The 15,655-nt window shown below is 36.3% G+C and overlaps 1 protein-coding gene across 31 annotated transcripts in view; it reads left to right on the plus strand.

Moving 5' to 3' along the window:
• The window catches only part of TRDN (triadin), a 229,596-nt gene that overhangs the window by 182,411 nt on the left and 31,530 nt on the right, over positions 1-15,655 (plus strand). For 27 of the 31 annotated variants that reach the window (XM_074537877.1, XM_074537878.1, XM_074537896.1 and 24 more), the window contains 4 exons: positions 8,408-8,434; positions 9,512-9,559; positions 13,930-13,974; positions 14,697-14,714. In XM_074537877.1, the coding sequence (XP_074393978.1) occupies positions 8,408-8,434; positions 9,512-9,559; positions 13,930-13,974; positions 14,697-14,714 (138 nt within the window). The remainder of the gene's footprint in view (positions 1-8,407; positions 8,435-9,511; positions 9,560-13,929; positions 13,975-14,696; positions 14,715-15,655) is intronic. The other 4 variants (XM_074537875.1, XM_074537889.1, XM_074537886.1 and 1 more) reach the window with 3 other exon arrangements.

Raw genomic sequence — 15,655 nt, forward strand, 5'->3', positions numbered from 1 at the left:
AGAAAAACTGGAAGTCATCTTATTCATAAAGCAAATGGTCATGGTAGTATGGGATTACAGATGCCACTGGTTCAAGATGAATCACAGCCTCACTATGTAATTTTCTAACGATTTTGTAGCCTCACTATGTAATTTTCAAAGAGTCGAAGGATAAGAAAGTAAAGTATCTGATTCTATAACTCCAAAATGTATTACACAGACTCTTAATAGAACTTTTAGTCCTAAATAAAGGAATCAAAAACCCCAAATCATTATAAATACTTTAAAAACCATTCTTTAAAATAGGGTCAAAAATTCTGTATTATATTCTAGAAAATAATAAATACAGCCATATGCTAGTATGCTTTTGAAACTATTAGTGATATTTTGACCAACTGAAGGCAGGCAGCTCTCTCAAAGGAAACAGTCACTGAAATAGCCACAAGATGGAGCCCAAAGGATCTTCCACACTGAAGATAATATTGTCATCCTGCATCGGATTAAGAGTTAAATAAAGTGATTTTACTGAAGAACACTCGACAGGAATCTTGAACTGCAAACAAGATGTTTTTCAATGCAAATCCACTCCTGACTTAAGATGTTTTCAGTTTGATAGATGGCTGTCCATGCACTAATAAGCTTTGATTTCCATGCTAAAATATCAAGTCCCCAGCATTTTCAAGGAATATTGATGAACACGTAATTTATATTAAATAAAGAAAATTATCTGAGGAGACTAAATCAGTTAACTGAATTTTGCTGGACCTCTGTTTGCCTTGTCTCAACTTTCTTAGGGTTATAAATAATTTATGTCCGTTTTACAGGGTTATATGCGACTTAATGATCTGTACAACCTCTGTTTAGTGATGGACAGAAGTTCCCATGTTGCAGATATTTCAGTGGGATAAGACATGACCCATTCAATATAAGTAGGTAGAGGAATGACTATCTGAAGCTCATGATGATTCACTGAATTCATAAATTTTAAGAACTTTTTTAGATACTCAGATTAATGTAATCATTAAGAAACTTTACCTCATGCAAACTTTATGTCTAAAGTTGTAAATCTAAATTGAAACTGTTCACTCTAGTCTCAGTTTAGGGCTGATAGAGAGAAATAAGCATGTGCAAAGAGTGTTTCATCTGTCTTGTATCTGTGTCAGAATGCAATTACTTGCCCCACTGGAAATATTTATATTTCTCGCCTATTAATAACAGGGAACATAGTTTAGGTTTAGTAACAAGAACAGAAAACAAATGTCAATTAATATTAGGATTGTTTGCTGCTAATTAACAACTTCCCCTCTCTTAAGAATCTGACATTGAAAGAGAAGTGAGAAGAAGGAGCAAGTAATTTGTAGATCTTAAAAACTAATTGAATACCCACTCTCACTGTAGTTAGATGGAGAATCTCATATTTAATGTAGACATTTTAACAATAAGGTGAAATCTCCATGTTTATCTACCTAACACTCTGTGTACTCACAGTTGAAGCGCATAAAACTAGTGATGCTACCTTGCATCCATGTTTTTTCAAAAAATGCCGATACTTTAATTTTTAGTAGGCTTTACAAAAACCTTGCAAGTAATCAGTTGTAACCTTGGTTACAGCTGACCAATTGGTTACAATTGTAACCTTGATTGGTTACAACTTTCTAATCTATTCAAGGTCAAATTAAGATTACTCCCTTTTAAGTATTATAAAATAACAAACCTGTAAAATTATTCATATTGACAGATCTGGCATAACATTTCAATTGCAGTTATGATTACAGCTTGTATTAATTGCTCTTACTTGCATCAAAGTACAACAGTAATTTATTCAGCCCCTGCTACCAAAAACTAGAGTCAGTTAAACTACAGTTTTAAAGATTATGAAACAGCTGTGATTTCTGAAGAAAGAGTGCTCTGTGTAATTGGTGGCCTGGGTTATTACTGTAAGTTAGGTATAACACATATATATTGGCATCATGTCAGAAACACATCTGTCAATCAGTGTAATATGCTTGAACACCTGCATATCCACACAACACGTTTAATTGGCTAAAAATTTCCCCATGGGATAAACTATTACTGTATTGCTCTGCACAAAGATATGTGCAAATGAATGCTCAGAGGTATTCTATTCAGATACAATTCCAGAATGAACAGTTCTTCTAGCGTCAATCTACCTTTCTTTTTCTTATCTATGCAGACATCATTTGCAGAAATGTACTTTTACAACAATTTACTTTTCGTAATTAAAGCAAAAGCTGTGATCAGCAGCATTTCATGAGGAACAAAGATGGTTCAGTACATTATGCCTCTAGAAGTTATTCATTAGCCCTGTACTTTAATCACCATGTTAATTTGAGTAGCACACTGGGAAAAGTCCATTTTTTTTAAAAGTCGATTAATTTTTATTGTTCTCTACCCCTTATATCAACTAATCTTTCCTCCAAAATTCTTCTTTTCAAGATTTCCATCGTCATCCTATTCTTTTCTAATTTATTATTGTTTCACATTTATTTAATAACATATGTAAATATATTTTCAGCCATTATTATGCTCTTAAAAATCCAGTCATAGATAAGAAGGACCTCAACTAAGAAGTTCCTTTTCAAAGTGTTTACATGGAATCTGGACCCAGGGGGGTTAGTTTGCAAGCTTTCACCAATAACAGGCATTATGACTGAAGATTGAATTATAACAAATATTAACATCACCAAGGGGTGCTACATTTGGTTCCAATTTTTTATATAGAGTGATGAACATTTTTTGCAAAAACTAACATCTATATTCTGAAAAATCATTCTAACATCCTATAAACTTCAATCTGTCTGATTTCACTCAGTTACCCTTTAAGAGTCAATAATTCATGTTGCAATAAAGACATCGCAAGCTCCACTGTGTTTTGCCTTAGCTATGTGCAAATGTAAAAATGATATTTCTAAAAGTGAAAGCCTGTTAGCATACTCTCCCTCATCTGTATGTTCCCATCCCACAGTTTCAGGGAACAGCACATGAAAACGTCAGAAGCTGAGGATGATATTGGGAGGAAGCTCTTCAGGTCTTTCAGCACACGTGCCTAAAGATGAAATGCATTAATGCAGCAGATGTACCTCATCTACATTTGACTGAAATTTTATTCTTTCCAGCTCTGTTGATGGAAGATTTGTCCTCCTGGGATAGTAGGACTTATACTATTTTAAAGATATTAGTTTTCAGTGCCATCATGCAAGATTGCTGTTTCAACAACTTACATTTCCCAGAGCATTTCTATTGTTTAAGTGACAAACTGGGAAAGAGAGGAAGATTGGGATCATTACTAATGATTCCTAAAGTCATGCATCTCAGATTGAAGCTGAAGCAATTCCTCTTATTAAAAGTCATTTAAAAATGTTGGAAATGTCTCTGCTTCTTTGCTACTTCTATTATATTTACACCATGATAAAGTTTCTCCCTTCCCTCCTCTCTATTACTTTTTGGTTTTCCCTGTTATATAATGTACTCTTGAACTGCCATTTAAAAACAAAGTCTTAAAAAACAAGTTGTTCTAGACAACGTAAACAAAATCCTCCAAAACCAAAAGTCAGCTCATTTTTCAATATGCAGCCCTGAGGTATAAAACAAACCAAACAGCAAGGACACAAACACGACAGCTCTAGGAAAGCAGATAGATATCTTGGGCTAGGCTGATCTGGTAAAGAAAACAAAGCAGAAAGAACTGTGGGAGCAGCCTGACAGCTTTTTTTAATGGAAAGTGGCAATAGGAAGATGAGTTTGTTGCAAGTGAATGCCATATAGGGTCTAATATCAATGGTTAAGTAAGTATTCATGATAATGGAAAACCATGGCATTTTAGGAGGGTTTGTCTCAACAACTTATCCTATTACTATACTTCAGCTGCTGCTGATAGAGTGATCCATGGAAATCTGTGGAGATGCACAGACTCAGAGGAGCATTCCTAGACCAAGAGACCAAGCTCTCCACTTCCCTACAAATATTCCAGACAGTCTTAATCACTTAGCATTTCATACTTGTCGTGTTAATGTGGTATATTACTTCCTTAATGTTTAGAAGCCTGGAAAAATATCCTGGAAAATACTAGGTTTAAAGCAAACCAGAAATTAAAAATGGATGTTGAAGGGAATTAAAAGATCCTGTGAGGACAAGGCTCTTGCAGCATGCAGTGTATTTTAATCATATACCAGCTTCCCCTATTTGTGTCACCACCACACACTTCTTGCTTTCTTTATTTTGACTCGGCCACAGGGTAACTCTTGGTCATACTCTGTCAAGACAGTTTTTTAATGTAGAACAGAGATCAGGATGAGCACAAGCCATTCTTGTTTTAGGAATGCTGCTGCAGCTAATCTGGTTTTTGAGCCACATTTTTAGACATATGCTCAGTAGACTGGCTTTACAACACAGTCTGCCTGCTCCTCACCTAGCCAGAAGAACTTGAGTAAGACACAGGCAGATATGACAGATCAGGTCAGCTGATCTAAAAAATTTATGCAAACATTTGACTTCTCCTTTGAATGGCAAAGAGTACTGACAACAACTTCACAAATGTAGGGAACTGCTCCTTCACAGAGTGGTAAATCCTAATAATCCCCTTTTTTCTGAATTTATTTTCTGAGACATATAAGGAATGTATTTTATTCTGTTTGACTTTTTTATAATACAGTTGTGCTGCAGTTTGAAAAACTTTGACCTAACTAGACCAAAACTGTCTTATTTAAATTATGCACAATGATGTGGTCTCTTTAATTCTTGAAACTTAGATTTGGAAGGAAAAATGCCCACTAATTTGTCCAAAGGACAAATAGTTCATTAGTCTGTAGTTCAGGGAGAATGAACTCATATTAAGAAGGGAAAACAAATTTTGGCTTTGTCACGATGCATAAACTGGAAAGTATGCATTTCAAATTTTGATAATTATATTAGAAAATTCCTGTTGATCTTGATCTCTCTCTTGGCCTGTAATGTCGTTACAAATTAACATGGTGTGTTGTGTATGCATGCAATGTCCAGTCCAAAACATGATAAACAATCTCTGCGTCGTCTTTAAAGGGAAATAAACCAGGCTCTTATTTTGTCTAATGGAAAGTAAATTCCTTATTTATAATACACCTATAACTATCTAATTGGAAATAATTTTTTCAGCTACAGCGTGTGTTATTATTCTGGTTTTCTTAACTAAAAAAAGTACTTCTGGCATCGCTTTTATTTCCTGCACAACATATTCTTTTCTTACAGAATGTGCACACTCACAAAGGTATTTGCTGTCTGAATGGCAAATACCTGTTACCCAGATGGAAAATAGATGTTATAATCAAAAAGCACATTCTGCTTTTAGCTTTACCAATTTATGGTTCAATAAATGCAAGATTTCGTTTCTGAACCTGTATCAGAATCTAATTTACAAAATTATGCCATATATAATTAATACCCTTGTGGCCTTCAGAATTGCAGGCAAGTAAAAAAAAATTGAAATGAAAAACAGCAAGATATCTATGAAGTCTGTTTTCGAAGTTTAATTTAGAATGGCAGAAAAGACATTGTAAATTTTTGCTGGGACTAGAACCATATAATTTCATTGATCCATTCTTATGTAGCTTCAAATACTTAATCAAAAATCCAACTGTTTTCATTTGATTCAAATCTGACCTCCTCTAGTACAATTTAAGTGTTAAACAAATGAAGATAAAACACTTACTTAGGACTGAATGTTCTGCCATTGTACAACAGTACAACAAGTACTTTTTTACCCAGTAAGTAGTCCTGTTAGCTAATGACATCAGAACAACCATTTGAAATGAGACAGAGTTGATTTATCCCAAAACCCTCTCACCATCAGTGGCCAAAACAAAAAATGCTTGTTTGCACTTCCAGTGCAAGATACTACATGAAGTGTGTGAGATTCCTGGAGGTGCATAACACAACCTTTAATTTGTCACCCTTTAGGCTAAATTACATATACTATTACACATTTTGCAGAGTCTGACCTGGGCTATCATCTTGCTATTTTTACTAAGTAGAATAAAAATCAAGGCATTCATGCTATAGATAATTGTGATACTATAAAAATTAATCTAAGGGTCCTTGGGATTTCATTTTTCAACTCTCTGCTTAGTCTATATGTCATTTGAGTTGCATTTTTTAATGAGATCATGACACATAAGAAGGATAACATTAATATTGAATTGACTGAAATAACAGTTGGCAAAACATAAAGGTTGATTTTTATGGCCCAAATACCATTTCAAAATTTCACCTCAATGTTTCATTTTGGCTTTTTAATAGAAAAACTATAGATATTTTTTTAGAATAACCAACACTCTAGAGACTTAACTTTAGAATATCTTCATTATTTCATCAAAATATCTGGTAGAAATATCTCTGAGTGCTATGCCAGAAATAAGGAAGCTGGAGTTTTAGGCAAAGCACAGATAGCAATAATCTCAGTCTTCAACTGGTCTTGATGCCCACATTATACAAATTTGTCTAATTAATGCTTCCACAAAAAAGATGGAAAAGGACAACGGAGATACTTTCACAAACTTCAAGGACCAGACTTTAGCTGAGTTCCTATTGTTTTAAACATTTTCTGTGACTGATATTTACCAGCATAAAAGGGGAAATAACTGTATTGGCTTCACTGGAAAGTTAAGAAGTAATGGTTTTGTTTTGATTTTACTCAGATATTAGAAAAGGATGTTATTACAAAAGTTTGCTTGCAAAATTTTCTAAGCAGCATCGGTAGAGAGTATTTAAATTAACACTGTTCATATGTGGCCTAGCTCTAATTATTATGGGTGATTACTGGAAGAGTTACATGGCACAATATTCTGTATTAGTTATGTAAGTCATTACACTAGCTACTGGTATAATGTTCAGATTTGGGTTAATATTTACTTTGAAATTCCTTTCTGAAAATTTAAATTCATATTTCCTGAACATATCTCACTATGTCTTTTGACACAATAAAAAAATTAATTTCCTCTACAAATTTCTGACATATTTCATGGAAACTCAATTGCAATAGAATTTGCCTCAGCTTATGATGCTTGGGGAACTACATTTTGGTTGGTTTTGCAGCGTCAAATGAGCCTAAATTTACAAAACATTTTACTTACACATATAAACATAATGAATGTGGCTTTCTCCATACTTTTTTTCTTTTGAACTCCTGTTTCTGATTCCTCAGTTTACACTTACTTTGTATCTTTACTCTTTATTACCCAGAAAAATGTTGCATGTTTTTTTTCACTTTGCTCTGTATACCATCTCCAGTTGCTGTCTCCTTAAATGCCCAACAACTTGGATTAGAGACTGGGTATAAAATGGGAGTTGATTTTATACTGCAGGGAAAACAAGTGAAACAGAAACCCACATGCGCAGCAGATTTTGTCCCAAGTGGGAGCTGGGGAGCTCAGGAGCTCAGTGAATCACAGCCTGGGAGCTCACAGCAGCAATTTTATTGCTTGTGCTGCTGGGGCTGCAAAGGCAGCTCATCCCCTGCCCTGCTGCATCTCTCTGTGGGATTACTCTCTCTCACACACAGAAGACATGCAGGTGGTAGAGCCTTTTTTCTCTCAAAAACAACAGCTGCGTAGCAAAAGTCAAGAAGAAAAATCCAGCTGGAGGGCTGGGTCTTGACATTTTGCTTCCTTCTGCAGAACCAATAATGGCATTGGGTACAGCTGCCAAACTCTCATTTCTTTACCTGAGAAATATTGTCCTAACATCCATGGAAAGTACTCATTTGGTTTTCAGTTTTATCTCCTCTGGGATTTTTTTTTTCTGGAAAAATGCAGAAAATGAAATGGCACAAAGTTTAGAAGTCACAGCACTGAAGTCCTTTTGATTAGAAGCAGCCTCATGAAGTTAATGAAAATTTTCAAATGTCTTTCTGCTCCTTGGAGTATCACTGAAGCCATCTGAAATTCATTGCCCTCATAGAGCAGGTGCAATTGTCAGGGACTGTCATCTTTACACTGCCCTAGGTGTTGTTTCCTCACTCAAACTAAAGCTTCATTTTCTGTCTTTGTCTGGTAGAGACCTTATGGTCTGAATTTGCCCTGTCTCTTAGTGGGCATTAAGGAAGGTAAGCACCTTGCTTAGCCAGGTAGTTTCCCTAGGTTTGATGTATGGTCAGCATTTAGAGAGGGTGACTCAGCCCTCAGAAGAGGTGCACAGCCTTCCAGAGGTGTTTGTACCAAATTTTGGCTAAATGAGGAATTCAGGATGCCTGTGTTTCTTAGCTATGTGTCCCATTTATGCATCTGGGGTGGACCGTGTAGGAGACACAAAGTAACTGCTGCACATTTCAATAGATTTCATTGAAATTTTATATGTCTAAAATGTCACTAAGAAATGAAGTAAATTCTGCATCACAGCTACAAAATTATTAAAATATGCCTTTTTTGTTTACTTCTAGCTACCTCAGAGAACACGCATGAACACAGTAAGTACCAAGGCAATATAGAATATTGTTATTATAATTTTCAGAAGGAAGGTATTTTCTTATTTTTACAAAGTTTTTGCAGCCTAAGCTGGAATTCATCAACACAAACTCACACAACATTTTGACATATGACACTGGTTTTCAATGACTAGCTCTGTTAATGCAGGACCAGGTGTGTTTCACAGGTTCCAGTTTGCATGGAAACCCTTTTCCAATTCAGCTGAGACCCACCTATGCCTTTTGTTTCCATGGCAGCTTCGCACTGGGAAACAATCAAGGGAGCCACAGATGGGGAAGGATCTCTGCAATTCTCTTGCCAGGTCTCTGGCCCAAGTTTTAGATTTATTTCTTGGTGTGCTGCAATGCTCACCTGCTGCACAGCTTAGACTTCAGAGCTACAAATCAGAATTAAACATACTTTTAACATGCCTCTGAAATATCTTCTGTATCATGATGTTGGGATCTGGATAGCACACTGTTTTTAAATAGCACAAAATTGCATACACGTTTATTATAATACAGAATAATATCCTTGATTATTAGTGCCTCACAGTATATTTATGGGATCCCCATACTAGCTAACATGAAGAAAATTCGCTCTAGTCCAGCTGAATCCAGGAGAAACATGAGAAGCTTTTTTGTCTTTTCCTTTATGAAGAATATTGAACATTTACTTGTCATTCTTTACAAGAAAATCCCACTTTTGTTTTAATAAAATCTGCCATTGTTTCTATATTAAACATAAAGGAGTAATTTTCTATACAGAAGATCAGTGATAGAAATCACAATTAGTACTAGAAGCAATTCATAATTTTATAAATTCTATTATATTTCTAAAAATTCACAGAAAATAATTAAACCACATTTAAAAAGTTTAAAAATACTTTTAATTATTTTAATTTTATAGGGAAAAAATGGCTCAACATCTTTTCTGGAGAAATATAGTTATCAATTCTTCTCAAATCCAGTAGGAATATGTAGTGCTAAGTCATCTTTTAAAACTATAATGGGAATCTTTTATTTTTAAAATCTTCTAAAAACTAAAAAGCCTTCTAATATAGGGGTTCTTATTTTCAGAGCATGAACGTGTTAAACGTGAAAAAGCTGTCTCTCAGAGCAAGCCAGGTAGGTTTGGTGAAGGAACCTCCCCTTACCCCCAGCTCCACTTAATCAGGATATGTGTGATCTGCAGAACCTGGACACTTCCTTGAGCTGGGCACAGTGGGAGTGCCACTGGGTTTTTTCAGTGTCTTGGAGAGGAACAGATATGAGAGTGACATTTAACTAAAAGGATTCATCTGTCACAGTTTCTGACTGTTCTTGTGACTTTTCTCACTGGTGTAGTAAAAAGCACTAGCAAAACCCATTTCCCAGAGTGTGAGGAAGGAGTGTTTTAATGCCCTGCACTACATCAAAGAGGTCCACTGGGAATTAACCTTTCTCAACCCTTTCAGTAAATTAGTTATCACATTAAGTGAGTGTGGGCCCCCCAAAAAGGAGAAGCTACAATCTCATTGTGTACACACTCTGCAGTAGAGTCAGCCTCCAGCTCCTGAATCTCAGAAGTAACAGGAGCTGGACTAAGAATAGCAATACTAATCCTGGGCTGACTGTGCATTTGGGTAAACTGTAAGTAATACCTGGCTGCTGTGAGCAGGACAAAGGGTCCCCCTTTCAAACCAGGACTCTGTTCCAATCATGTTTTTTGAGGAGAAAGGCCCTAAAGGATCCACAGCTGGGTCTGGTGTGAATTAACAAGACTAAGAGGGTAACCTCACAGAAAACTCAGCTACTGATGCTCAGCTTACATCACTCCTGAGGCACTATTACCACCAGTACCCACTCCAGAAGCAGTGGGGACTAGAAAGCAAGTATCCACATCCCATTGACCTTTGCTGGAAGTGCTCATGAATAAGTGATCAAATAAAACACTTAAACCTTATGTGTTCAGTGATAAGCAAGGAGGCTTTATTTCATTAATTTTCCCCTATTTTTAAAGAAATAAACTTCTCCTATGTATTTAGTACTTTTCCCATTCATTTTTCTAATGTACAATATTCTACCTTGTAAATTAAGTATTTTCATAGACATTTTCAGGTTTCTGGAAGCCTTGAGGATCTGATTTAATGAAGGTGTATTGGTTTTGAGTCAATAGGGAAAAAATTTCTCTTCTTCTTTCAAAGACACATAGGCCAAGCTTTTTATTTAACTCATTGATCACTTTTTGTTTATTAAAAGCTAGTAGAATGTTTCAAGCATTAGGTGAATTCAGCCAAAGCAGGAACAAGGAGTCCAAGCTTGGTGGCCACAGTGGTGGCCAGAAAGTGAGCTGTCTGGAGGAATGGCATGACCACTCACCTTTCCTGCTAAATGAAATCAGTCCTGCTGCACAATTAGCCCAATTTCATCCACATAGCTGCAGAAAAATAAATTTCCTTGGTAAGGCATTCTCGAATATCAGAGCACTGTGTCACAAACCAGTGTATTGGACTGATTAGGATTTTGCTCTTGCATACTACAGCACGCTCCAGACCCCAAGCCCTTGGTATTTAGGTGCTTGAAGGGAAAATAAATAGGAAAATGCTTGCTAAATTTCCTTTAGCATAAAATCTCTATTCTCAGATGATAAATGGTTGCTTTGGAGAATAGTGGCTGTTTTGAGTTTCACTTGATGACTGGAAGTATTAATCTGCAGGCACTGGTGGTAATAGTGCTTCTGCCTGCTGTGTGCCAAGGAGTGCTCTTGAGTTAACAGCTTGAATTACAAAAGCTTCATTCTGAACAAAACAGCAGCCTTCTTTTTCACCTTGATTCAGTGCAGCTTCAAACCATTTTTCTTATGCCTCCTGCCATCAGACAGAAGTATTGCATGACTGAAATACTATAGAATTTCAGAAAATATATTGATCCCATAGGGAAAAGTTTAAATTAGAGTGTTTTGTGTATATCAGTGGAGGCAAGTAAAGCAAGGGAATCCATTCCTGATGTAATTCTGCTGAAACTGCCTGCAATATGCAGAGAAATGTTTACAGCCTTATTTTTTCCATTTAAATTAGGTACATCAGGGAAAAAATTAATATTAATGCTTTTAGTGCTGCAAAACTGGAGCCCTGCAGAGCAAATAAATTCTCTTCAATGAAAGATTTCAGAACTTTAAACTTTGGGCTTACTCAAAATCAGTATTTTTTTAATATTCACAACGTTTATATTTTTACTCTCTGTAGCTTTATGAAGTCCTCAAAATTGTTTAATTTTTTATTTGGGAGACTCCCCATGATATGGTAAAAAAAAGAATACAGGAAATACAGGAAAATTTAGAACTATTACTTCTGTTCTTGGCAAAATGATATCTATTGTCCTCATCATATGTTTTTCTCTGCTTTTCCTCATACTGAATGTGGTGAACAGATCGATTTTATGAAGCTTCCTGATGTCTTGAAGTGTATTCCCTTCTAAGATAGCTCTGCTTAAGTCTGGATATTCTACTCCTTCACTTTCCCTTCTGGCTACAACCAGTGGCTGGAAACTCAGAGAAAAAGCAAGCAGCCACAAGAGTTACCGTGTTTATTCCCATATGAATGCAAATCCACAGGCCTGTCCATGTTTCAAGATAAATTCATTCTGAGAAGAAACACTGCCCCTACTTTCAAATCAATCAGATGTGCCATCCACTCACAAACTTATTTCCTTACTTATTTCCTCACAGATTTGTTATCCCAGAGTTACAAAGCAAATATTGCCATTCATTCTCAACAGAATTAAGAAAGGAAAAATATATTATTTCATGCTCAAAAGTGTCAGGATAAAATCCAAAGAAAGAGAACCCCTTTTATTTTTACTTGTCATTAATCCAGGGCATGTTACAGGGCCATTATTTAAAGGCAGCATACCAGGTTTTCTTCTGTATTGTCACATAGAAAGTTTAATGTCCCAATCTAAATTAGTGAAATAGATTGTTATATATTAAAGCTCCTATAACAGCAGAAAAAAGGACACTTTTTCTCAGTAAGTTGCATCTTCAAGCTGCTGGTTTTGCTTTAAAACATTTCTAGCTCTGCAGACATAATAATATGGAGATGAGATTTTTAATTCACAGCTTTCATAAGAAACTGACAGTAACAATAGCTGAGTAAGGGCAATAATAGTGCCCTAAATTTAATACAAATCAAGAGAAATTAAATTGACACATACCAGAAAACAAATGAAAAGCATAGCAATGCAGAGCTATGTTTATTTACCAAATAATAGAAAATATTAGTAACCAGAGAGCTTTATCCCTCCCTATATTTGACGCCATCAGTAATGATTTTCTTCCAGAAACAGACCAAACAAGCAAGAGAAGGGGACCAAGAGATGTCTGGCCAACCTGATCTCCACACAGTCATTGTCATCCTTAATCTGATGCCTTCCAGAGGTCTTAGTGGAAAGGAAGGCAGTGGAAAGAGGCAGTGGCTGCAAATTGCTTTCAGCAAGAGGAATGGCAAATATAGTCTGACTGTGTCTTAAGCATATTTAAGAAGAGTTTAGGAATGTATATGATTGTTGAAAGGTAGAGTTTAGGAGGTGAGCTTGAATTCAATTATGGAAAAAGACACAAAATGGTGTTGAGCTATAAAAGGATGAGGTAGGGTGAATTTGAAATCAACCAAACGGGGCAGAGCAGAAATCTGAACATAAATATCCCAGTTTCCACCTGACTTCCATTGGGAAGGTAAAACAAACCCCACTTGATCAGAAATTGTAATCCCACCAAGTTACGTGGAGAAGAGGAAGTTTAGGTCTGGCGGCTGATGTTGACATGGGTCTACATCATCTGAGAATTGTGCTGAGCAAATCCACAGGCAGCTCAAGAGCACGTGGGCTTGGGCAGCTTTTCCCATGAGATTAGAGAAGTTCAAGGCTGCTCCTGTGACAGATGTCCAGCTAGGTCTAGGTAGGTTTGTCCAGTAGCAGGTGGTATAAACTGGCATTTCAGACTGTCCCATGTGTCCCTCTGTGACCTGTTATGTGCTTGGGCATCTCCATACCTTTTTCATCCTCAGAGTGTAGACACATGAGTACCTCCACCCATGTTTGTAGTTAGTCTTTAAAGTTCTAGAAGATATTTAGAAGTTCTTAGTGTTGTTTAATACCAAGCTGTTGGACTCAGACACTCAGGAAGGTGCTCTTGGCAAAGGTGTAAGGGATGCAGGAATAGGATGGCTTCCACCTGAGTGCCTGCCTGAAAGATGCTGAAGGGTATGCAGCTGCTTTCTGGCAGCTGAGACATTAGGCCCAGTAATTTACTTTTTCCATGAACATGATCTCACCATGCAGTCAGAACTCATAATGCCTGCATGCTGTTTTACAGTGCTATAATGGGATAGTGATGGTGAAGACATGCATTTATTTTATCATTGTGAACAATATGCATAATATCACCTATAGAAATATATTTCCAATTATATGAACCTATGCTAACACATTGTAATTTTAATGCTGCTTTCATGATACAGAGGAGAAAATGAAACAAGAAAAGACAGCTCCCACTGAGAAGTCAGGTAAGAGTAAGTGATTCTCCCCTAACTGATGGAGGAGGAGGGGGGTACTAACAACTATTCAGCACTCACCTAGTGTAGTATATTTGCATTGCAATATTTTTCACAGTGTTTTGAAATATGTAACTGATCACAAAGAAAAGCCAGCAGTGTGCAAATTGCAGCTTCTGTTCTATCAAGAATTGTCTTTCCAATGATGAAGACAGGTCAAGGTCTTTGAGCTCCTTAGCTGCTTGTTCCAGCCTGTCATTAGCCAGAGATGGGCTAATGAAGTGAGGTCTAGCTGTAAATCAGACCTCTGAAAGGATCCCAAATATGGGGATAAATCACCAGATGGATTAGGACTTTGGATCAGTGCTATGGAGAAAATGTTTTTGGGACTAAACTGTAAATCTTTGGGTCTTATCTGTGATTAAGAGAGTATAGTTTTTTAATGTAATGTTGACAGGAAAAAAAGTCAAGTAACAATGAGTGTTCTAGAAGCTGTGAAGTGTCAGACAAGGAATTACAACATTCTCATCATCACTGGCAGTCAACACAAAGCTGTCTGAACTTTAGGGGTTTGAATGCTGTGCATCCCTGCACAAGTAGGGGAAGCTAAGAACAAGTGAGAACCGACTCCAATAAAATGCTTGAATGTTAAAAAGAAAGGGGAAAAAAAAGAGTTTATTTTTTCTTCTTTCAGTATCTAACTATAACAACTTTATCTCTCTTGTCTTTTGTAGCCCAGGCAAAGCCAGCAAGTATATTATTCTTGCCTTAATTAGAAAAATTCCTGTAAAATTGTTGGATACATGTCTCTTTTTCTACTTTTATATAAGAAAGCATGCCCTTGGCAATTTCTAGTTTTGCTTAAAATTATAGTGTCTTTATCACCATGTCTCCTGTTCCTTTAATTTAATATACTGTCCTGTCATTAACTATTTAAAAGCCTATTTGACATAACCAATTGCTTCAGTGCAGGAGTGAATTCATTCCACGCTTCCCCTATCAAAAGTCCAATCAACAAAAATTCATATAGTAGTTAAAGTCTTTTAAAAATCACTATTAAAAATTACCTGGCTTGAATGAATGCTCCTGCTAAGTTAAAGAAAAAATAGAAATTAATAATAACTGCATCCTGAATTCTTCTCAGCCTAAAAGGATTCAAGAGAGTCAGTACCTTAACTTACCACACAGCCTGCTTATTGATTTTCTACACCTTTCACACCTTCAAAATGCAGATGCAACTACAATAATAATAATTTAAACTGTCAATTAATTGCCCGAATAATTAAATGATCAAAAAAAGTCCAGATCTGGGAAATGAATCACTCTTCACTGAACCAATTTTTCATTCATGCTTCATAAAAGCGTTTCCCATTTGAAATTCCTTATGATGTCTTCATCTCAGCATTTCTCAACTTGTCTGCCCACCTGAAATCACAGCTACCAGGAGTTCAATTATTCATCTGAGTAGCAGAAAGGCTGAGGCATATTGCCCTTTTTTCAGAGGGCATTCACATTTTCAGCACTTTCCAATTTAAAGCATGCTTTTGGGTCCTCATTTCTCAAAAGGAAAAATGATGCACAGTCCTTGAGCTGTGGGAACATCACCATGAAACAAGGCCCAGAGAGTTGTCCATTGATTCCACAGCCATAAAATGCAGTTCCCATTGTATAGCTGCTACTGTGCTATGAGATC

The sequence above is a fragment of the Zonotrichia albicollis genome, chromosome 3, assembly GCF_047830755.1.
Source record: "Zonotrichia albicollis isolate bZonAlb1 chromosome 3, bZonAlb1.hap1, whole genome shotgun sequence".
Lineage (NCBI taxonomy): Eukaryota > Metazoa > Chordata > Aves > Passeriformes > Passerellidae > Zonotrichia > Zonotrichia albicollis.